General features: G+C 44.6%; 1 protein-coding gene across 1 annotated transcript in view; it reads left to right on the top strand.

Moving 5' to 3' along the window:
* LOC137525460 (sulfotransferase 1C1-like) overlaps positions 1-22,797 on the top strand; it is a 50,513-nt gene extending 27,716 nt beyond the window's left edge. Inside the window, exons 3-8 of the mRNA XM_068246558.1 lie at positions 1,023-1,148; positions 2,690-2,787; positions 10,083-10,209; positions 12,867-12,961; positions 20,292-20,472; positions 21,955-22,797. Of these exons, the coding sequence (XP_068102659.1) occupies positions 1,023-1,148; positions 2,690-2,787; positions 10,083-10,209; positions 12,867-12,961; positions 20,292-20,472; positions 21,955-22,067 (740 nt within the window). The 3' untranslated portion in view covers positions 22,068-22,797. The remainder of the gene's footprint in view (positions 1-1,022; positions 1,149-2,689; positions 2,788-10,082; positions 10,210-12,866; positions 12,962-20,291; positions 20,473-21,954) is intronic.
* Positions 22,798-23,386: the final 589 nt, after the last annotated feature.

The following is a 23,386-nucleotide window of genomic DNA, read 5'->3' as shown; positions in this document are numbered from 1 at the left end:
CTGGACATTAATTTAGGTTACAGACAATATTTAGGGGTGACATACAGCAATATGACAATACAGGAGTACAAGAAAACCAGATCACACAGCACAGTATGAGTACAACGTAATGCTTAGTCAGTCACTGGAGGGGAGCATGGAGATTAGGCAGGTTAGGTTCACTCAGATGCATAGCATGGGTTCACAGTAATGGAGGTGCATGATCAGGTAGGGCACACGAGGAGGACCCTGCCCAAAGGCTTACACTCTAGAGGCAATTCAAAACGCTAGCGATTTCCCTAAACGCACAGATAATGTTAATAGAAGGGCCAAATTCCACTGGAGCGATTACCAAAACCGCAAACTCAGGACATGCAGCATTTTTTAGCGATTACCGTTTCTGTAATGTAAAGTATATAAATGCTGGCATAATCGCTTGTCAAAACCTACACAGAGCGATTTTGCTAGCGTTTTTGGTTCTTTTCCGTTAGCCGGGCGCATCCTGTAGGTGGCGACAAATTTCCACCAGAGTTACATCTTTCCCTACTATCCATGGCGGCCTGGAGGGGGAATAGTAATTAGCGCCACCTGCCGGATACGCCCAGCTAATGGATAAGTGCCGCGTTTTTACATTACTACACACTGTAAAAAAAAATACTCAATTGAAAGGACCAATCAGAAGTAAATACGCTAATCGCTGGAAAAAAGCTGACCCTTTTTTAGAAACGCTAACAAAATCATCAGCAATCGCTTACAAACAGCTCATTAAAATGCTTAGGTCTATTTTCCACGGACTGTTGAACTGTGTGCTCAGTGAGCAGATACCAGGCAGCAGTGAGCAGTTGTTTGAGTGTTTGAGCTTGAGAGGCATTTCACTGCCTATCAACAGTCCGTAGAAAAGAGGCCTCTCAAACTCTCACAAATGCTCACTGCTGCCTGGTAACTGCTTGCTGAGCACACAGCTTAACAGTCCGTGGAAAAGAAGCCTTATGGTGGCTGGAAGGTGCATTGATGACCATGTTTCATCATCACCTGTTTTGCAGGTACCACGTGGATGCAGGAGATCGTAGACCTCATCATGCTGCAGGGAGATGTGGAGAAGAGCATGCGAGCTCCCTGCTATGTTAAAGTGCCCTTTCTTGATCTGAACCCAAAACCAATGCCTTCAGGTTAGTGCTAAACATATATTGTACAGCAGTTATCTGACTGGGAGTGGATCAGTCTCAATGGGGAGGAGGGTTAGATGAATGCATTATGTGAACACCCCCCCCCCCCCCCCCAAAAAAAAAAGACTTTCACTTACCCAGGCATTCTTTCAGCCCCCTACAGTCTTTCCGGTCCCTTTTGTGTCCTCAGGTCCCCTGTTATGCCACTATCCCTCTCAAAAACACCTCTGAAAATTATTTGCGGTAAGCTAAGTGCAGCACGATTCTTTTTTCTCTAAGCGTGTGGAGAGCAATCAAGGAAGTGCAGATGTAACTGCATAGGCAGAGTTGCCCAAGTCACACAACTGTTGGGAGATCTTTCTGAGGAGGGAAGCAGCACAACAGAGGGGACCCAGAGTTCACCAATGGACCTGAAAGACTATGGGTGGCTGGAAGAAGCCCTAAGTAAAGTCATCTATTTTTTTTTTTTGGCACAGTTTTGGTGAACTTTAGCGTTAAAATTCCCATGCAATAGGCATTACGCAATCAGTTCAGTTTGACTCTGGGAGAGACTTTAGGTGTCGCGTAACGATTAGTGGTCCAGGAAAGTCTGCTCCTCCATAAGAGGGTCCACAATGCACATGTAAAATGTTTCCATTGTCATGAAATGGGCCAGGCCACTGTGAATTGTGTGATCTCTCTTACAGGGACAGATGCCAGTCACTGTTTGCATGCCCATCTGTGCCACCTGAAAAACCAAGGTGCAGCCTTAGAGGTGCTACTGTGTCATTAGACTCTGGTAGTTTGATGACTCTCTTGTAAATGCTAATGTGCTAATACCTGTGGAATTTCAGCCAAACAGAATTGCTGAGGTTTGTGTGCATGGCGCTATGTTGGAATGCCCTAGAGTTTGGTAGTTTGGTAAACGATGTCATGTGTTCAGAGTAGCATCTCATTCATTACAGTATGCAATAATTGGGAGTGGCAGGCTTCTGCGAGGGCTGACTGTCTTCTCTGTGGCTGGTTGGCTCCCTGGCTGACTTCTCTGTGGCTGGTTGGCTTCTTTTCCAAGTCTCTAAAGCTGTGCACTCGCTAGATGAAACTCTTCCGAGGCGACTGGTAATGGCTGCCTCTGCTGAGAATCTAGTATGAGTAGTGCAGTCCCCCACCTGATGCAGTAAGCCTGGTGTATCGATCTGGCCGAGAGCATCGTTCTCACCAATCACTCCAGCCGCTGCGTGATGTCTGCCTCCCCCACTTAGCAACAGAACACTTAGCTAGCCTGCAGGTTAGCAACACGTCTGTGCAGTGTCTGCTCTCCCATTCCTCACTCCTTGCCTTGTACGTGTGTGCGAGGTTTGAGACTTTTCCTTGCCTGGAGATTCCCAGATATGCTGCTAAAAATTGAAGTGCACATAACAAATAACAGATAAAAAAGCACATTAGTGATACACTGCAGGGATAGGTGGGGTGGATTCCAGTTCTGGGGTGATATGTCTGCCATGCTAAGTTCTATGATCTATTACAACTTCATACCTGATAAAACCTTGCACTGCATACTTTAGGAGTGGATGCTGCCAACGCCATGCCTTCTCCTCGTGTGCTAAAAACTCATATGCCAATCAAGCTTGTGCCACCATCTTTCTGGGAGAAGAATTGCAAGGTAAGAAGTCATGGCAAGTGGAGTGATAACAGGGCTTGCTAACTACACAGGACAGGTTTATATATACCGTATATATCCGCTGCAAGTTCGCACAGCAGGAAGATCAGAAGGCAGAATGCACATGGAGAGGAGGTGTGGCTAGCAAAGAGCCATGCTTATTTGAGGGGCGTGGCAGCACACACATTCACATCATGCAAGCTCTGTGTCAGGCAGAAGCAGCAGATGGGGAGACTGAAAAGGATCAGCTGAGAATGGAGATGATGCTGCCCCCTACAGTCTGCTGCCCTGAATCACGTGTTTCAGCTTGCTTCACGGTAGGGCCGGCCCTGACACTTTATTTCTGTGCACTCCTCTACCAAGCACTCTATGGTGTAAAACATTACAGAGACACTGCATGGAAATCACAATAGCCACTCATTAATAACCCCCCCCCCCCCCCCCACCCCTTCTCCAGGTCACCAACAACGAATGGGTAGGTTGTTTCTCAGAATAAGTCCACAAAGGGTACCTCCGTTACCAGACCAGATATACCTAACTAGCCTAAACTCACTGCATCTACGTATTAAATCCTTTTTTATAATGTGGGATGTGTGACCACTTTATAAAAACATTGTACTGTTTATGTATAGCCTGGGTCTTTACAGGTCAGAATATTGTTCTGGAAAGCCAGAAGAGGTTCAACAATCAGTAAAAAATAATGGCCCGCATCTTGCAAGATGTATGTCGCCCAATTGTGATTGGGTGTCAGATCCCGCGGGGGACATCACTAAGCAGAGACTGTAGACGCATCGTTTGCATCACACATCGCATTTTAAGATGACCTCAGATACCATGGTTGCTGTATATCTAGTGCGTGGCCACACACAATTACACCATGTGACTAGGACAGGACCTTTATAGGGTGAATCAGTGTTTTAGTGTAACGATTGTGGAATTATCTCCGCTGACACTGCGGAAGTCCTCCACAAGCGTATAAAACGACAGAACCCAGCTTTGGTGCAATGCACCTGTAGAGGGGAATTTCCACCGGCAGATGGAGCTGTGGAGTGCAGAGGAACACAGCCTCTGCCCTGCCACAGATGCCAGACAGGAATTGTACGAGGGGAAGCAATACAGGGCAAGATAGCCCCCAGTGAAAGAGAATGAGCACAGAGACAGAATGTATGTGTGTCCACCAATCTAGTCGCCACCCAGCGACGGTGAACACACAACAGCGGAAACCAAGTGGGAACGCAACCGCAAGTGGAGATTACCAACAGTGACACAAGACCGAGTAGAGACAGAGCACAAGTGTAGCGAGAAAGACACAGCAAACAACAATGATCAGAACGCCAAGGAAAATAACAAACGCACTCGCTAAGTGCGATCGCCGCACGAAAAGCGCAACAGCGCCAAAACACGTTAATGGCACGGTCTTCGCACAAAAAGCACAACAGAGACAAAACGCGCCAACCCTAACTAACCAATGAAACACGAAAATGAATAGAGAATGCGAACGCTTGCTAAACGGTTACCTCACTGAGCCTACAGCAAGCGTTCATTCCAGACAAGACAGACAGGAGTAACCAGTAGCAACCGCAGCTCTGGCCTACACTCCCAGAGTACAGAAGGAACCACAGCCACTACCGCTAGGGCGAATGCGATCCCAACAGACAAAACTATTTCCTGTCGACCGCTGCTGGCAACAAGACAATCGCAAAGGAAAGACAGAACGATTCGCTACCGCCAACCACTGGCGACAGCGCAATCGCAAGAACAAGACACGACAGAATAGGCAGTACAAATCTACACAATCCTGACTGCACTAAACAGGAATGCAAGGAGCACTCCCAAAGGGTATCTACTCTAAGCTAGCAATAATAGCCAACAATGAGCAGAGGGCTGAGACTCCAGGCAAGTTAGCAGGAACAAACCATCATGACCAGCAAGGAATTCTGGGAGCAAAAGGTATTTATACTGCAAGCCATCAAAGGAAGCAGCTAAGCAATTTGCATGACAAGCGTGTGCAAATTCCTCACCAGCAGAGCAACTCTGAAACTTACAGAGTGAAGACAGGTCTCTCTTCCAGAGACCTGCAGCACTCTGACCTAAACAATGGTCAAACAGCTGTCTGCCTGTGCAGACAGCAGCGCGGATCATTACATTTAGCCAGTTAGCCTCCTTCAGAAGTAGTCAGGCTGTCTCCCAGCCTTTCTTCCCAGTGCCATATTTGGGTAAGCCAGCTCCTCTTCACTCCTGCACTTTGACAGTAGCACCTTATCTTTATTACAGTGTAACTTTATCACTCTCCTTGCCATTTGTCTCATGACTATTTAAAGAGGAGCTGTCAGCCATACAATCTCAGAAAAACTATTATCGCTAATCTCTACCTCTAATCTCTATCTGTCCACGGTTTGATTTTAGTGCTTTTTCTACAGTAAAGAGACAATTCTCCTTAGCATTTCCAATTTTTAACTGTGGCCATTTATTTATATGTCAACATAAATTTTATGTGTGTGTGTGTAATAAAAATACATACATAGTTGCCTTAGGGATTTTTTTTTTTTAAATTTGCGGCTTATAAATGGTGATTGATGCACAACTGAAGAAATGCACCTTTATTTCCAAATAAAATATTGGCGCCATACATTGTACTAGGGAAATATTTTAAACGTTACAATAACCGGGACAAATGCTAATAAAATGTGTGGGTTTTATCTACAGTAGAACGTTTTTATTAACGCTATAATGGCTGAAAACTGAGAAATAATTCCTGTAACGATTGTGGAACTTTCTCCGTGATCAGCGCACAACGCGTGCGCTGACACGGCGGAAATCCTCCACAAGCGTATATTTGCAGGCACCCAGCAAAAGGTGCTACGCACCTGTAGAGGGAAATTCCTGTCGGCAGATGGCGCTGGGGAGTGCAGAGGAACCAATCCTCTGTACCTCCACAAGTGCCAGACAGGAATTGTACGAAGCGCAGAACGCAATCGCAAGAGAGGCGATTGCGAATGAGATTGAGCAAAGGGACAGGTTGTATGTGTGTGCGCCAATCCAGTCGCCACCCCGCGACCGCGCACACACACAACAGCAGATACGAAATAGGAACGTGATCGCGAGAGGTGCGATCGCCAGACGTGACACAAGGCAGATCAGAATAGAATACGAGGGTAGCAAAGGCACAGCAAATAATACAATAAGGAGATACGGAAAATAACAAGCGCTAGCTAACCGCGAACACCGCACTCATTCGCAACAGTGCACGCGGTTATGCGCAATCTCCACGTGATAAGCACAATAGAGACAAGCACGCCTAACTAACCATTAACAGACAAACATGAAACAGAGGACGCGAGCGCTTGCTTAACGGTTACCTCACCGAGCCTCCAGCAAGCGTAGCGGACAAGACAGACACACGAAAACAGGGACAAACGAGAGATAGGATTCACAGCACTAGCGAAAAGTGGCTAGCGCGATCCCAGAAGACAGAACAGAAGGATCCCCAGCGCTAGCGAAAAGTGGCTAGCGTGATCCCAGGAGACAGAACAGAAGGATGCACAGCGCTAGCGAAAAGTAGCTAGCACGATTCCAGGAGACAGAACAGAAGAGATAGCTGGTAGCAACCGCTGCACCAGCTATACTCCAAGAACAGAGATCAGAACCATTTCCTGTCCACCACCGCTGGGACAGGACAATGGCAACAGGCAAGACAAGACAGAACAGGCAATACAGATAATACAACCTGATTGGGCTAGAAGGGGAGCCTAAAGCAACCCCCAGGAATTAACTATACTAGATAGCAATGGCTGACACTCCAGCAGTGTCCATCAGGAACAGACCATGGAAAGGAAATGACCAGCAAAGCCTTCTGGGAAACCTAAAGCTCTTATAGTGCCAGTCATCAAAGAAGGCAGGTAGGGGATTTGCATAACGAATGTATGCAAATTCCCCAGCAAGAGAACAGACCAGAAACTTGCAATGGAAAGACAGGTCTCTGTTCCAGAGACCTGCAGCCCACAGACTAGAGGAATGGACAAACAGCTGTCTGCCTGTGCAGCCAGCTGAGCGGATCATCACAATTGGCAAATGAATGGGAGGAGCACTGAAAGTGAAAATTGCTCTGGTCCTAAAGGGGAAAAAAAAACCTTCAGTGGAGAAGTGGTTAACCACGTCACCACTGAGAAGTTTTTTTCCCCTTATGGACCAGAGCAATTTTCACTTTCAGTGCTCCTCCCATTCATTTGCCAATAACTTTCTCTACTTATCACACCTAAAATGATTTAAATCTTTTTATTTTATTTTTTGCCACCAATTTGACTTTCTTTGGGTGGTGCTTTTTAGGAATAAAAATGCATCGTTTTCAGCTATTATAGTTTTAAAATGAAACTTGCAATTGTGGATACAACCCACACATTTTATTCACCCATTTGTCCCAGTAATTCCAAAGTTTAAAGTGTCCCTTGTACAAGGTATGGATATAATATTTTAATTGGAAATGTGTATTTTTTCCATTTTGGGATTTTGTCTTTCTCACTGTACTCTATCAATAATTACAAGCCCTTATTTTCAGAAATATACCCATATGCAGGGTCGGCACTGCCATAGAGGCAAAGGGGGCAATTGGGGCTCCCGCACTGCCGACCCTGCTAAATGATGCCTGCTTGTACCGCTCCCAGGGGCCCTGCAAGCATAATGGCAGCAATAATTACCTATCTGTCTGGGCGGGCAGCGGCTGCACTCTGAGGCACACTGCCTCCCTCCTTCTCTATGACCCGGTATATCATGTGTAAACACGTGCTGGGTCATAGAGTAGGAGGGAGACAGCGTGCCTCAGAGTGCAGGACTTTGCAGCCGCCATCCGCTGGGACAGATTGGTAATTATTGCTGCAGTTTCACTACAGGGGCCCAGGGGAGCAGAGGGTAATGGTGGGGGGGGGGGGGGGGGAACATTGCGCAGGGGGTTCCCAATGCTACTGTTTGACATGGGGTCCCTTAAACCAACCCTGGTCATATGGCATACATATACAAAAAGCTAAGTCCCTAGGGTAACTATTTATTCCCTTTTTAAAGGGAATGTCCAAGCAAAATAAAAAAATGTGTTTCACTTACCTGGGGCTTCTACCAGCCCCATGCAGCCATCCTGTGCCCTCGTAGTCACTCACTGCTGCTCCAGTCCCCCGCTGGCAGCTTTCTGACCTCGGAGGTCGGCAGCACGCATTGCGTACATTTTTACGCATTCCCGCTAATGCAGGAACATTAACACACACATTTTTACGCATTACTGGTTTAATGCGTAAAAATGTACGCATTAAACCAGTAATGCGTAAAAATGTATGTGTTAATGTTCCTGCACTAGCGGGAATGCGCAAAAATGTACGCAATGCGTCCCGCCGACCTCCGAGGTCAGAAAGCTGCCAGCGGGGGACTGGAGCAGCAGTGAGAGACTACGAGGGCACAGGATGGCTGCATGGGGCTGGTAGAAGCCCCAGGTAGGTGAAACACATTTTTTTATTTTGCTTGAACCTTCCCTTTAAATTCCATCCAATTTTTTTTTACACTGTAATATTAAATGTGGCCACTAGATGTCTCCTGCTTTGAATGCAAAACGAAAGTTAAAACTTGTTTTTTTTTTTTTTTTACTTGCTCTCATTGAATGATCAGTGCTGTTAGTTACAGCACTGATCATTTATTTTTGTCAAAATGGCATTACAGATTGTAAGGATCTGCGCATGCAGATGCTTATCAAGGCAAAACAGGAACAAGAGATCACTTGTAAGGAAATACTGAGGTCTGCACAGATTGGATTTAAAGGTTAATGAACGGGTTTATTTACAGAAGTGCAAATTAACATATATACACATACAAACAATATGCATGCAATCGTACAATATGACCACAGTGCCCCGATATCACCCTAACTAACTAATATTTACAATAATATGCAAAAACACGGGTCACACAATAAATACAATAGCAGCACACCGGAACCTAGATCACACAATATATACAATAGCGGCACACAGGAACCTGGATCACACAATATTTACAATAGCAGCACACTGGAACCTGGATCACACAATATATACAATAGCAGCACACCGGAAGCTAGTTCACACAATATATACAATAGCAATAATACAATATAAACAGACACTTATGAGCTGAATCAGGACTCAGAATAGTCGTACAGGCCAGGCTCAATGATCAGAATATCAGGAGTATACAGACAGTGGGCAAGAGAATAGTCAGACAAAGCAAGAGGTTGATACTGGGAGATCAATACAAAATACAGGAAGCAAGGAGCTAGGAACAAGGCTGGGTGACCAGAGCACAAGGCCTACAGCACAAAATGATCTAGCAATGTTCTTCTGCTAGAGGCAGCCTTAAATACTGCACAATGGTCAGGTGACTGTTCAGAGTCCTAAAGACAAGGTGAGACCTCTGCTGGTGGACAGTGGAAGGTTATGTTAAGTCCACAATGCTGCCATCAGCAGGAATTCAAATAGCATGACACAGATTGGCTTTGGGATTATTTGTTCCCATTCATCATCTTGGCTGCAACCGTGGGATCACGTGCACGTGGGCATGTGTCCGAGCATGGTGTGCATAGAGGGGCAGAGCCGTATATATCTCCACTCCTGGAACGGGAACAGTACTCCCGTGGGGGAATAGATATACTGTCATAATCACGGCCAGTAGTTAAGTAAAAACCTATACAAGTAACAAGAAATCTTAATGAAAAACAAGTCTTTTTTTTTTTCAAAAGTTCCAGATTTTATAAGGAAAAGTGGAAATGTAAAGGTGTGGGTTTTTTTTTTAAGATCTGTCAGTGAAATCATCCATAATATTACAGGACCTGGAGCATTAAATGCATCTGGAATCTCAGACCAATTTACAAAGTCACATGACCGGGTCTGAAAACTCAAAGGTGGACAGTGGGAGATCATTAACATCAATTTATAGCTCTGGTTTATTCCACAGTGCTTTCAGAAAGCATAGTAAGCATAAAACCATTCACATAAGCCCCGCCCCCGAGGAGCCTATACTTAACTATTTCTGTAATCGTTTCTGTTTCCGTTTCCTGTTTCTGTAAACGATATGTACCCTAGAGCTAGTATGGTGAACAGGTGGTTGACCTACTAGTGTTTTGAGTAGAGAACCAAGCTGTATGTTAATAGTGAAGTAGAACTTGACCTCAAGACATCAGCACCACTCAGTTAGCTACTATGTTAATTAATATATTTGTGGCTTCAAAGAGTGAAGTGAAAATTGAGCTCCTCTTTGTTTGGTTTCCTGCTCCGCTCTCCCCACAGGTGATCTATGTTGCCAGGAACGCTAAGGACATCCTGGTCTCATACTACTATTTCCAGAAGGTTAACATGGGCCTCCCAGACCCCGGGACCTGGGATGAATACTTCTCAACTTTCCTAGCTGGAGCTGGTAAGTCAGAGGTGAAACATAACTAAAAAAAACAAAAATGTATAAAGTGCCAACATTTTATATACTGTAGATAGACCTTTAGGGGCCTTTGAGACTGGGGAGGTGGCAGTATTTTTACCACACCCCACTGCAGGGCAATGAAAGTCTATGGAGGCTTTCATACCGACGGGGTATGGCACGATACGACGGAAGGGATGTCTTTGCTAACGGAAGTAATGTAAATCTATGGCGACGCGTGTGTGTGTGAAAACCTGCCACTGAGACACCGCCTTGGGTGCTGGAGGACCTTGTCCCGGCTCTGCAACAACCTCCTGTGATGGCCCATCTGGTCGGGCTGAAGACTGTAGCGCTCTCGTCCCTATGCTAGCACATCCCATTTATTAGAGGACACCTTAACGATAAAATTTAAAAACAGGGGGAGCAGGCATGTTTAGTGGGCTCTCCTCATGCCCACACAATTAAAGTAAGAAAAGTAATATTGAAATGCAATTAATCAGGAACAACTTTGAGTGATTATTTTGCTTGTAAATGTGCTGGAAGGTTATTTTTTATCAATTAGGTGATAAATAGGACATTTATAATAAAGTTTTGTGAATTAAGCCCATTGTCCTGATCAGCTAAGCCCTTCTTAGGGCTGATGCATTGTTTTTATTGTTTTGCTCTTCTGTGGCCAGTGCACAAGTTAGCTGTTGGAGACACTTCTGCTGGTCCTAGTAGTGCACCGACCATAACCCAATAATCCTTCACCACCACTACTGGCATCTAGTATCCACTGGTCCCTGTGTAAAACCTCGGTGCTGTAGGAGACCCGTCTGCTGGTCCTAGTAGTGCACTGACCATAACCCAATAATCCTTCACATCACTACTGGCATCTAGTATCTACTGGCCCCTGTGTAAAACCTCAGTGCTGTAGGAGAACAATCTACTGGTCCTAGTAGTGCACCGACCATAACCCACCTTCACACCACTACTGGCATCTAGTATCCATTGGCCCCTGTGTAAAACCTCAGTGCTGTAGGAGACGGTCGGCTGGTCCTAGTAGTGCACAGATCATAACCCAGTAATTCTTCACCACCACTACTGGCATCTAGTATCCATCACTGCCTCCTGTATAAGGCCTCCGTGCAGAATCAGCGTGTGGTTGTTGTTGTTTTTTTGTGGGTTACTTACTGTCATTGAACTACCTCAGCCTGACCATAGAGGCTGAAAAAACGTGATTGCCTGCACTCCGATTGTGCGCACAAGCACGGTGATCACTACACACCACACTACAGACTGCCACAGAGATGACTAACAATGATGTCCTGGAGGTGTCAAGTGGTAAAAACAAAGATACACACTCCAATGTTGATACATTTGTGTGTAACGAGTTTAAAAAAATAAAAAAAACTCTTTGAGAAGCTCTCCCTGCTTCAGGCACACACACAGTTCAGAACAAAAGCAGTGCAGTTGGAATAAAATGCAATGGCAGCTTTCAGGGCAAGATAAACTACGCTTTGGAAACTTGTAATTTGTAGACAGACAATATTACTTGTGCACAAAAGCAAATATGAGCAATAAAAAGTAGGAAACCGCATTTTTACTAAATGTTATGTCAGAGTTTCAGTCCACTTTAAAGCATTTTATCCCACCAATTTAGGAATGTTATGTTATTTCTGCCCTTTAGCGATTGAAACACGGCTCTGTGTCAACTCCGTAATTTTTGGTGGGACTTTAGCCATGTATTGGACTTTATCCAAGGCCCCTTGAAGCAACTTTTCCATCACTTTTGTGGCCCAAAACAGTCTTTTTTGTAGGTTTTAAATTCTCCTGCCCATTGAAGTCTTCGGAGATTCGCCAGATTTGTGAACTTTTGCAGAGATTCGGATTCGAAATTCACGAACACAAGTTGATATTCGGCCCATCTCTATTTCTGACTAGGTAGAGTAGGGACCTTTTTACAGAGGAAACCTCATTGCTAGTGAGATGGTCCAGTATAGAATGTTGTTGCATGCGTTCTGTTTTGGAAGCCAATGTCCTCCATTTTTTCCATCCAAGTACAATTTTGCCACCTAGTTGTGTCTATTGCTCCTAGAGTTCCAGCTTGCTGCGAGTGTGTTTTAAGTGCAGATGGTAAATAATTGTATGTAAATTGACACCTCCGCCATTCGCCTTAAAAGCCTTGTACCAGCAGTATGAGCATGTCTACCCAACCTTCTGCTTCCAGTAGGAAGGGATCTATCAGAGACTTTTCAAAGTAAACCTCAGAGGTCTAAAACAAAATCAGGTATACATGGCTGGGGCCTCCTCCAGCTCCTTGCAGGTTCCCTTTCCGATGTCCAATGGTTGGCTCCGGTAAATTGGAAGCATTCTCCCGGCTACAGGAGTGTGACAGGGGTGCGCATGCACAACTGACTGTGACTAGACAAGTTTACTGGGCGGACCAGTGGAGCGTTGGAGCAGGCCCGGGGGAGGTAGCATGGGAGGCCATAGCCTGAAGGGGGCCCAGGTAAGTATAAATGCTTTTTTATTTTACTAGTCTATGGTCTTAAGATAGGGGGCAAGCAACACTTTTAAATCAACTCAGAAAGAGTTAATGCAAAATATAGTTTAGAAGTGATGTATTTGGCCCATTGGTTATAGGTGGTAAGATTCCAATAAGATCCTTCTCATTTCAGTGGCCTGGGGAAGCTGGTTTGATCACGTCATTGACTGGTGGAAGGCGAAGGAGGAACACCAAATCCTCTACGTATTCTATGAGGATATTATTGAGGTAAGGAGGATGCTCTCAATATTAGCCAATTTCTGGTTTTACTTTTTAAACCCTCACACTGGGGCAGCACATTGGCATAGCTGTTAGCACGATTAGACACGCTGATAAAGTTACACTTACAGCGTATGAATGGTGTATGCGCCTGTCAGGCCTGCCGTCTATCCTCTCCTGTGTCCTGCGCTTGGCCAGAGCAGCGGGATGTGATTGAACTGCCGCCAGTTCCATCACATCCCGCTGCTCTGGCCAAGCTCGGGACACAGGAGAGGATAGACGGCAGGCCTGACAGGCGCATACACCATTCATACGCTGTAAGTGTAACTTTATCAGCGTGTCTAATCATAGTAAAAAAGTTATTGCACCAGTGGTGCTCTCCTGTTCTCTTTTTGTTTTCTGTTAGAATTGCTGGCACCAGTAGACCCTGAGGAGATTAACAAAACTTTTGTTTCCTTTTATAAAAATCTATACTCATCCAAAGTAGACTATAATACTACTTGTCTAATAGACTATCTGCACAATATTGACCTTCCCTCCTTGTCGGAAGAAAGCACTGAAATGCTGAATGCCAGTATTAAATTGGAGGAAGTTCAGGAGGCTATATTCTAACTAAAACCAAATAAAACCCCAGGTCCGGATGGGCTTCCTGCCGAGTACCTCCAAGCATATTCTGGCCAAATCGTGGACAAACTTTGCTCCCTATTTAATAAAGTGCTTGAAAGAGAAACTTTACCCCCCACTTTCAGTGAAGCCATTATAATAGTCATACTAAAACCTAATAAACCTCCGGAGCAGTGCGGCTCATACAGGCCGATATCACTCCTGAATGCTGACGCAAAAGTATTAGCAAATATCCTAGCGAATAGACTTAAAAAAGTCATCACAGAGATAATCCACTGTGACCAAACCGGATTCATGCCAGGCCGTAGTACTGACATCAATCTTAGAAGGCTTTTTACTAATATTTCTATTCCCCCTCAGGACTCTGGGAAACGCACGGTGGCCTCTCTAGACACAGAGAAGGCCTTCGATTCAATTGAATGGCAATATCTATGGCATCTCTTACAGTTTTATATGGTCTAGGCAACAATTTTGTTTCCTGGATCCAAGCACTTTATCATACTCCAGTCGCTCAAATTAAAACGGGGAACAATATCTCACACCCATTTCCGCTGTCGAGGGGCACACGCCAGGGAAGCCCACTGTCACCATATTTATTTGCTCTTGCCATCGAACCGTTGGCGATACAACTGCGGGAGGCTGAGAACATTAAGGGAATATTGGTGGGCTCTTTAATGGAAAAAGTATCTATGTATGCGGACGACACTTTACTTTATTTGGGTGATCCGGAGGCCTCTCCTTCGGAGGCATTAACTCTTATTTCTACCTTTGGCAAGTACTCTGGTCTCAAAGTGAACTGGGACAAGTCGGTTCTAATGGCACTAGACAATTTTGACACCTCTAAATACCCTTCTGCTCTGAAATGGGTTAAACAATTTAAATACCTAGGTATTGATGTAACTAACAATACAGCAGATTTTCTCCGCCTCAACATCCAACCTGCAGTTGAGGCTCTCAAAACCAAATTAACAATATGGAAAGCGCTGCCTTTATCTCTTATAGGCAGAATAAGCATTTTTAAAATGGTCTTTTTGCCCAAATTCCTGTATCTCTTTAGACAGACTCCGACTACTATCCCCAAAGCCTTCTTTAAAAAGGTACACTCACTAATCTCTGGTTTTCTTTGGGGTGATCAGGCTCCGAAGGTGGGACTTTCCACCCTGCAACTACCTGCCGACCAGGGAGGTCTGGCCCTACCTGACCTATATTTGTACTATTGCGCGGCGGTTCTGGTGTCTGTGAGATGGTGGTTCTCTCAGGACAAACTTAATGCTGCGGTGGCAGTTGAGGCAGCGAGGCTGGGTTCATATGAAAGGCTAACGTTGTTGCCGTTCCGTGGTACCAAATCGGACGACAGATGCACTACTCCCATGGTTACTACGGTTAGAGTCTGGAAAGACATGATTAAGTATACCGGCGACAGCGACAAAATGTCTTCTCACAGATACCGGACCCTGCCCTATGGGCTCGCTACGGTATTAAAGCTATCCACCACATAACAAATAGTGATGGCCTTTTATCCTTTAATTTCCTAAAATCCAACTATAACCTACCCAATAAGATGTTTTTTCGATACCTACAACTACGCCATGCGTATAATGCGCAATTTGTGAACAGTACCCCAACTCTGGTGTCTCCTGAACTTGAGAAGACACTAATGGTAGCAGAATTAGACAAATCACTGTCAGTAATATATTTCACACTCATGAATACCAACACTCATAGCCTATCTAGATGTAAGTCCCGCTGGAGTGGGGATATTACAGGGCTGGATGATGCAGACTGGCAGGAGATCTTGGAAGAATTTGTAAAAATTCCTATCTCAGCCAAAGAACGATTAATTCAGTTCAAGTTCCTGCATAGGACGTATCTGACACCCCTTCGTATGTGCAAAATCTCCAATGCCAATAGCCCCAATTGTTCACGGTGTATAGTCAGTCAGGGCTCCTTTTTCCACATGTTCTGGGAATGTCCCAAGGTAAATAACTTCTGGCAACAGATTATCTCACTAATCAATGAAATTCTAGAAACACATCTGATGCTCTCTCCTAGACTAACTCTGTTAGGTCTCTTGGACGGCACACCTGCAAATAAACATGCTCAATACCTAGTAAAAATTTTATGTTTTTATGCCCGTAAAGAGATATTGAGAACATGGAAATCAGATAAACCCCCGTCTCTTAATTTTTGGAAAAGAACTGTCAACAAAACCCTACCTCTCTACCGCCTAACCTATAAGGCCTGAAACACACCAGAGGAGTTTTTCTGAGCGTTTTGAGTTTTTATATCTGCTGCTAATGTTATCCTATGTGTCTGTGCACACTGGAGCAATGAGGTTTTGTAAAAAACCCCATAGCATTACATTGGGAAGAGCTTTTGAAACCTCTAAAAGCTCTTCCCAATGTAATGCTATGGTTTTTTTTACAAAACCTCATTGCTCCAGTGTGCACAGACACATAGGATAACATTAGCAGCAGATATAAAAACTCAAAATGCTCAGAAAAACTCCTCTGGTGTGTTTCAGGCCTTAGAGCAGGAATTGCCCTAAGCGTTTTGATAAAGTTTGGGCCCCATGGTACAACAATGTAGATGCTCTCCCTACAGGTCCTGAAGATTGACTTTTTAACCCCAATTGCCCTCTCACAAAGACTTTAAGATGATCTAAGGTAATCCGCTGCCATACGTAACACATGATCAGGTTGGGTGCTGGAGACACTAGAGAATCCCTTGCTTTCTTCTTTCTTCTCTTCCTCTTTTCTCCCACCTTTTCTTTTCTTTCCTTTTTTTTTTTTTTTTTTTTTTCTTCTCTCTCGGTTTCCCTCCTTACAAGATCAACACAGGGTTCTACTACTCAGTCAGCTTTGTTGCTGTCTGGTTGCTACATGACTCTTATATGTCTAATGTAGGAATGTTTATGGACACTGGTCTGAAACAAATTATATACATATCCATGATTCTATGTATGGTATCCTGTTTTTTCATAACATGCTATGGAATGTACAACATATCTATGTATGTATATGCATCACCATATATATGGAGAGCTGTGTTCTTACATTATCATGACCTCTGGTTGATCACTGTCTTCTTTACTCTTGTTTGTATTACATAGGTTATTAAAACAATAAAATGATTTGTTAAAAAAAAAAAAATTGCTGGCACCACCCAGCTTCCGGAGCAGCACCCATCTATACAGCTCTACCATTCATCAAAGGCAGCGCAGGGATTTTTTTTTTTTTGTTATAGCTGTTAGCACGTTTGTCTTGCAGCGCTGGATCACTAATTTGAATCCCAGCCAGTGCACCATTTGCATGGAGTTTGTATATTTACCCTGTGTCTGTGTGGGTTTCCTCTGGGCACTCTGGTTTCCTCCCACATCCCAAAAACCTACAGATAAGTTAATTGGCTTTCCGCTAAATTGGCCCTAGACTACGATACATACGCTACATGATGCTTACATAGACATATGACTAGCATGGGTTAGATTGTGAGCCCCTCTGAGGGACAGTCAGCGGCAAGACAATATACTCTATATAGCACCAACCTCTTCCGCAGTGCTGTACAAATACTAAATAATACTTCTCCCTTCATTTAACAATAATGGGCCTCCAACTTCAGTGGTCATGTGATGACTTCTTAGTGGACCACCCACTGTAACTCTTGCCTGCACCAGCCTTGGAGCCTGCTGTCCAGACATTGCTCCTCAGTTCCATGATTATGTGGCCCATTACACTTGAAGGACATTGGGAGTCAGGCCATGCCCCTCTCACACCACCATCATCGCCACATCCCACAGTGCCCTCAATACATCCCAGTGCCTCTGTATTGTGCTACAGCAATGACCCCAATGGGGGGGGGGGGGGGGAGAGGCGCCCTGGTTTAGATAAAAGCTTTTAAAAATTGAAAAGACAACAAGGTGTCTTACCTCAATGATAATCTCTGTAAACTTACAAAAGATTTTTATTTAGCACAGGCAACGCGTTTTGCGGGTCTGAGACCGCTTCCTCAGGCCAATACAGTGCCAAATGAAAATAGGCATGTAGCATAGTGAGGCTCCCTATGCTATATCATTTATTTATTTTTTTGCACTGTATTGGCCTGAGGAAGTGGTCTTAGACTCACGAAATGTGTTGCCTGTGCTAAATATCTTTTGTAAGTTTAGAGATTTAATCATTTAGGTAAGACCCCTCATTATCTTTTCCATTTTTAAAAGCTTTTATCTAAACCAGGGCGCCTCTTTTCTCCCATTGTGCATAGTACACCCCCGTACATTACTTGTCCGAGGGGTGGGGATAGAACACCCATTGGTTCACCACGGTAGACGTCTGTCCAGCCCTTTTTTCCTAAGAGAGTGACCGCATCGAGGTCCTTCCAGAACGACCCCGAGTGGAGTGGGGTTTATGGTCTCCACCTGCTTCCTGTGGTCGGTTGCCCCTTGCAATCCTCCTTTTGTGAGTAGCTTTTTCATTTGATTCTTCGCATACCAATAACTGACATACTGCACTATTGGGCTCTGGTTTTTTGTCTCCTGTGTCTTTCTCTACAGGGTGCCAAGACACCCCTATCACACTCCCCTTTCCTGAGAAGGATGGTCTTTTTCCCCCTCCATTATAGCAAATAGGAAGTTGTTCAGGGTTGCTTCCCTCTTGCCGTTAGAAGGCACTGTGGGAGCATGGGCAGCTGTAATTGAGCTGGGGCTCACCTCCAGAGGACTGAGGTGGCCAATAAGGGGCTAATAATTCTGGCTTGGGTGAAAATTGTACACAGCTTAGAACTGGATGAGTCCGCATCTATAGGAAGTGCCTTTGATTGCCCCAATGTCAAACTTTATACAATATGCATGTAACTAGGAATTATTTCTATCTCTTATGACCTTTTCAGTGGACCTTCATTGCCCTGATACATTCATGAGGGAGGTTTTTGGACAGATGGATGAGAGTGGGTTCAATTTTGGAAGTGGGCACCATGAAGGGATGACCAAGGGATGAAACCTTCCTGACGTTGAGGTCATGAATGCAGTGAGGACCTCCCTCCAAAAGAAACGCATACATCCCCATAAAATCATTTAGCAGCAAATGCATGCATAGTCTCTGTGGTGCATTTGGCTGTTAACCAAAAGGTTGGTGGTTCAAGCCCACCCAGGGACGGCCTTGCCTTTTTGTGTTCAACAGTTGTCCGAAGAGAACCCCAGATAGCCAAGTAGAATCAGCTCTCTAACTCACTCTATGCCATTGAACTGAATTTTCAGCTTAAAACCATCAACCGATACCGGCGGAATTTCACAGGCAATTTCGGTATTCCGCTGGATTGAAAAAACAATTCAGTTCTGATGGAATGACCAATTTCCGCCTGGAATCGAAAATACAATTCCGCGGAAAGCGGTGACCATCCCTACTAGACAGAGAGAGATGAATCTACATGGCTATCTGGGGTTCTCTTCAGACAACTGTTGAACACAAAAGGCAAGGCCGTCCCTGGGAGGGTTTGAACCACCAACCTTTCGGTTAACAGCCAAATTCGCGAACTAATTGTGCCACAGAGACTGTGCATGCCATTGCTGCTAAATTATTTTATGGGGATGTATGTGTGTCTTTTGGAGGGAGGAAGGAAGTCTGCTCCAAGAAGTTTAACACCACTTTTTCCTAAAGCGAAGTGGTGAGCATAGCTGCCTTCCAAGCAATTGACCTGGGTTCGATTCCTGGCCAATGTATGTGAGCTTGCTTTTGACACTCTACAAATCCCTGGAAGACAAGATCCATGAACAGGGAGGAGTAGGGTGGAGGCTTTTTGACTATGTAATTGATTTCGGATCTGGATATCTGAAATATCCGTGCCATGCGTCCAAATATCTGCAGATAGCTATTCAGATTTATTTTTTTTAAATCCGAATCGGGTATTGTAAAAAAAAAGTTCGGATATCCGGAATCCGGATGAGCATCTCTGCTGGATTTACCATAAGGCACTGTTGATGGAAAGGAGGTTCACGCCCCTCACCTAGTGCCTCCTTCCCTATGCAGAGTTCCGAGCAGAGGGTAAATGAGGCACTCTCACCCAGCTCTCGGCATTCCACCGATGAGATCTCCCTTTAGTCAGGGGCATCTCTAGCTACTTGAGACTGAGGATAGATCTGGCTACCTAGTAGTACTTAGGGGCACCTGTAGCTACTTATGACGGATAAGGGAGAAGTGACAGCTGGGACAGCCAGCACATTTTTCCCGGGCCATTTGGTGCGTGTTGGTACGTTCATGGAGGGTGACATCTAGGAAGCCAGGACATCTGTGCCTACAGGCTCCTGTGATGAAAATCCAAGCTTGCCATCCGGACCTAGCTGCGGTTGCTCTCCTTAAGAAAAATGACAGTAACCCAATGTGGTGGTGACCATAGGTATACTGTCTGTACCATGCCCTGGTCCGTCTTTTTTTTCTTTGTTTTGTTTTTTGGTTAGAGATTTTAAAAAGTGTAAGCATTTTGTCAGCGATTGTGTTGCGATTAGTGGTTTTAATTCTGATTTGGTCATTTCAATTTATTAGAATTTTTTTTTTTTTTTAAGTTTGCAGTAATTTAAAATCATAACGAAGCGAATCAAAATAATTTAAGTACATTTGATAGGCCCACATCCAAGCTGCATACGATTTACATCCACTTCAATCATTAGCATTTCTTTGGCCATCTTTTGTCATGGACAATACACTGAAGTTTCCTTGTTGTTATTTAGGATCCAAAGAGGGAAATCAGAAAGATTGCCAAGTTCATGGAGCAGGAAGTGTCCGATGAGGTCCTGGAGACCATCCACCACCACACATCTTTTGAGGTCATGAAAGATAATCCCATGGCCAACTTTACTACCTTACCTTCAGAAGTGTTTGACCAGTCCATCTCAAAGTTCATGCGGAAAGGTACCAAACCATGGGCTTCATATACGTTGTTGCACCTTATTAACAAGTAATTGGGTATTTCTCACCTGATGCTAAAAGCAGCTCACCACAGAAAGTTACTGACAGCATCATTATGACCAATCCTCCTTCTAGGCTTTTAGTGGAAACCCACAAGGGAAAAGTCCCCATATCTGCGGTTTAGCCAAATCTCCATCAGGACTGGAATGGTTGCTCAGTAGGGGTGTGTACACATGCCCACTGTGGATCAAGAGCTGTGATACCCTTGGGCGACATCGCTGGGCTGCACACGTGTCAGCTGTGTAGCTGATGATGCATTGTGCTCCTATTCTGGGGGGAGGACAACGACTACAATGGAAGAGCAATGAGTGGTGCATATGTGACATCACAGGTGGGCGAATTGCACAAACAATGGGATTCAGATCCGCCCGGCAGATCGCTTGTGGATAGTCAGGTGCCATACACACGCCTGATTGTCGGCAGGGCTGGATTTGTACTTTCCAACGCCCAAGGCCCACTGTCACCATTTGCCTCCCCGCCCCCTCCTTACAGCATAGATCAAAGAAACAGTGCATGCTCTCTCTCAACTTGTGCTCCCTGTAATTTTGCGCTCCTGCCCCGATGTGCACAGCAGCCCCATAGTGTTCTGGGCATGCACACTTCAGAAATGACTCACATGTATGAGCAGCACTTGTCAAAATAAATCATCCCTTACTGACCTTATCTATCCTTGACATGTGACCTCTTATCTTTGCAAGTCCTGCAGCCCTTCTGCTTTTACCGCCCAAGTTCATAGCCTTTGTGGCCTTCCCAGAAATCTGGCCCTGATCTTCAGCTGAGTTGGTCGTTATCGGTCACCTCAGCCAACTTAAAGAGAATCTGTACTCTAAAATTCTTACAATAAAAAGCATACCATTCTATTCATTAAGTTCTCCTGGGCCCCTCTGTGCTGTTTATTCCACTCCCTGCTGCAATCCTGGCTGGTAATTGCCAGTTTTAGGCAGTGTTTACAAACAAGACATGGCTGCTAACCAGAATGTGATAGGCTGAGAGGAGCTCAGTCTGTGACTCATACAGAGTTTGCAGGGGGCGTGGAGAGGGTGTGTATAGCTTCTGCCTATAACAGCAGACAGCACATTCCTGCCTGAGCCTGACAAGGCTGTCAGAGGAAAGAAGATTAGATTATATAACAGAGATAATACAGCCACTGTGCAACTAGGAAAGGCTGCAGTAACACAGACCACATTAGAACAGGCATAGGAACTTATAGGATAGAAGAAATAAGGCTGAAAATTTTGTTACAGAGTCTCTTTAAGTCAGAGTAATATGCCTCCTAAAATATAAGAGGGACAACTGAAGCAATTCAGTGGAAGATGCCTCTGTTTTAATCTTTCTATTAATTGATTCATGTCTAGGTTAGATTCCTTGAACAGAAATTGTGCTTACAGATTATTGCGTAACGATGGACAAACCGCTTTGTTTCAGGGAAAGTCGGGGACTGGAAGAACCACTTTTTGGTGTCTCAGAACATCGTGTTTGATGAAGAATACAGGAAGAGGATGAAGGGGAGTGGCCTGAGCTTCCGAGAAGAGCTGTGAGGGCCACAAATTCCCTGCGGGGTTCCTCCGTGTTAACCAACCAAGCTTCTGCATTTAAATTACCTACATGTAACCTGTATGATATAAAAATGTTATTGAAGATTATTTTCTTTGAGGAAGCTCTAATCAGTATGGTGGCCAATACTTCAGCCCCGCACCTCTCAGGCCCCGGGTTCAAGTCCCACCATGGACACTGCATGCATGGAGTTCGTATGTCGTCCACATGTTTAGGTTTTCTCCCTATACTCCGGTTTCCTCCTACATCTTAAAGTGGACAGAAGAAAAATATGGAGAAATGCACCCTGTATGTATTTAGAAAGTTTAGCCTAATTACCCACATTTGAGACTTATCACCACTGTAATTTTATCTCTCAGCTGTGTCAGCTGGCTGCCTCTGCAGAGAAGCTAATTGTAAAACACACAAGATGTTAACCCTATGTCTGCCTCCATGAAAGCAGGAAGTAGACACACTTACAGTGGATACAAATCCTGCAATAAATCTGCAAAGAAATGTTTTTTTTCTTTAAAGGTTTTTATGCTGTTGGTTATCGTTTAGACCAGAGAAGAAGTTCTGAGTTCAGGTCCGCTTGAAACACATAATGGTTGGCCAATTGGCATGAAAACTAATTTCCCCAACATAGAGTATGTAGAAGGGACATTCGCTTGAGATTAGAATGGTTATGTGTATGATAAAGTGTCTTATATGTAAGAATTATATACGTACTAGAAATAAATATCATAAATTGTTTACATTACATCCTTGCTAATTCAGGTGGTGGTTTTTATTTATTTTTGTGGCATCTGGACTTGAGTGCTTTGGCAACGTGCAATCTTTTTTGGTTTATTAGCATGTAACTTTTTCAGATTGCGCTTAAAAGATAACTGTATGTCCAAACATCAGTGCAGTTGTCCATCTGTCTTTAAGACATACATGTCACATCTGGGCCGCAGTGCCATTACATTTGGCCCGCAGGTGGTTTCCCCAATTTGTATTATATTTGTATTGCGAGCTGCTGAGTGTTAAGCCTATGGGTTTGATTCACAAAGCGGTGCTAACTGTTTAGCACGGGCATGCTAAAAAGTTAGCACGTGAAGTGCCGCGATTCGCATGATCAGGGACTTTTGAGTGCTAATTGCCGCGAACGGCACTTCATGTGCTAACTGTTTAGCGTAACTAGGCCCCACCGGGCCCCCCTGCAGAATTTCTGAGTGCGCCCCCCCCAGGCCGTTTTGTGGCAGTTGGAGGGGACGCAGCATGAGGGGTAAGCCATGCAGCAATTCGGCAGGGAGGGGGGACCTCCTTCACCTCGGGGCGCTCC

Source organism: Hyperolius riggenbachi, chromosome 7, assembly GCF_040937935.1.
Source record: "Hyperolius riggenbachi isolate aHypRig1 chromosome 7, aHypRig1.pri, whole genome shotgun sequence".
Lineage (NCBI taxonomy): Eukaryota > Metazoa > Chordata > Amphibia > Anura > Hyperoliidae > Hyperolius > Hyperolius riggenbachi.
Note: the sequence above shows the minus strand (reverse complement) of the source record. Positions and strands in the feature narration are given on the sequence as shown.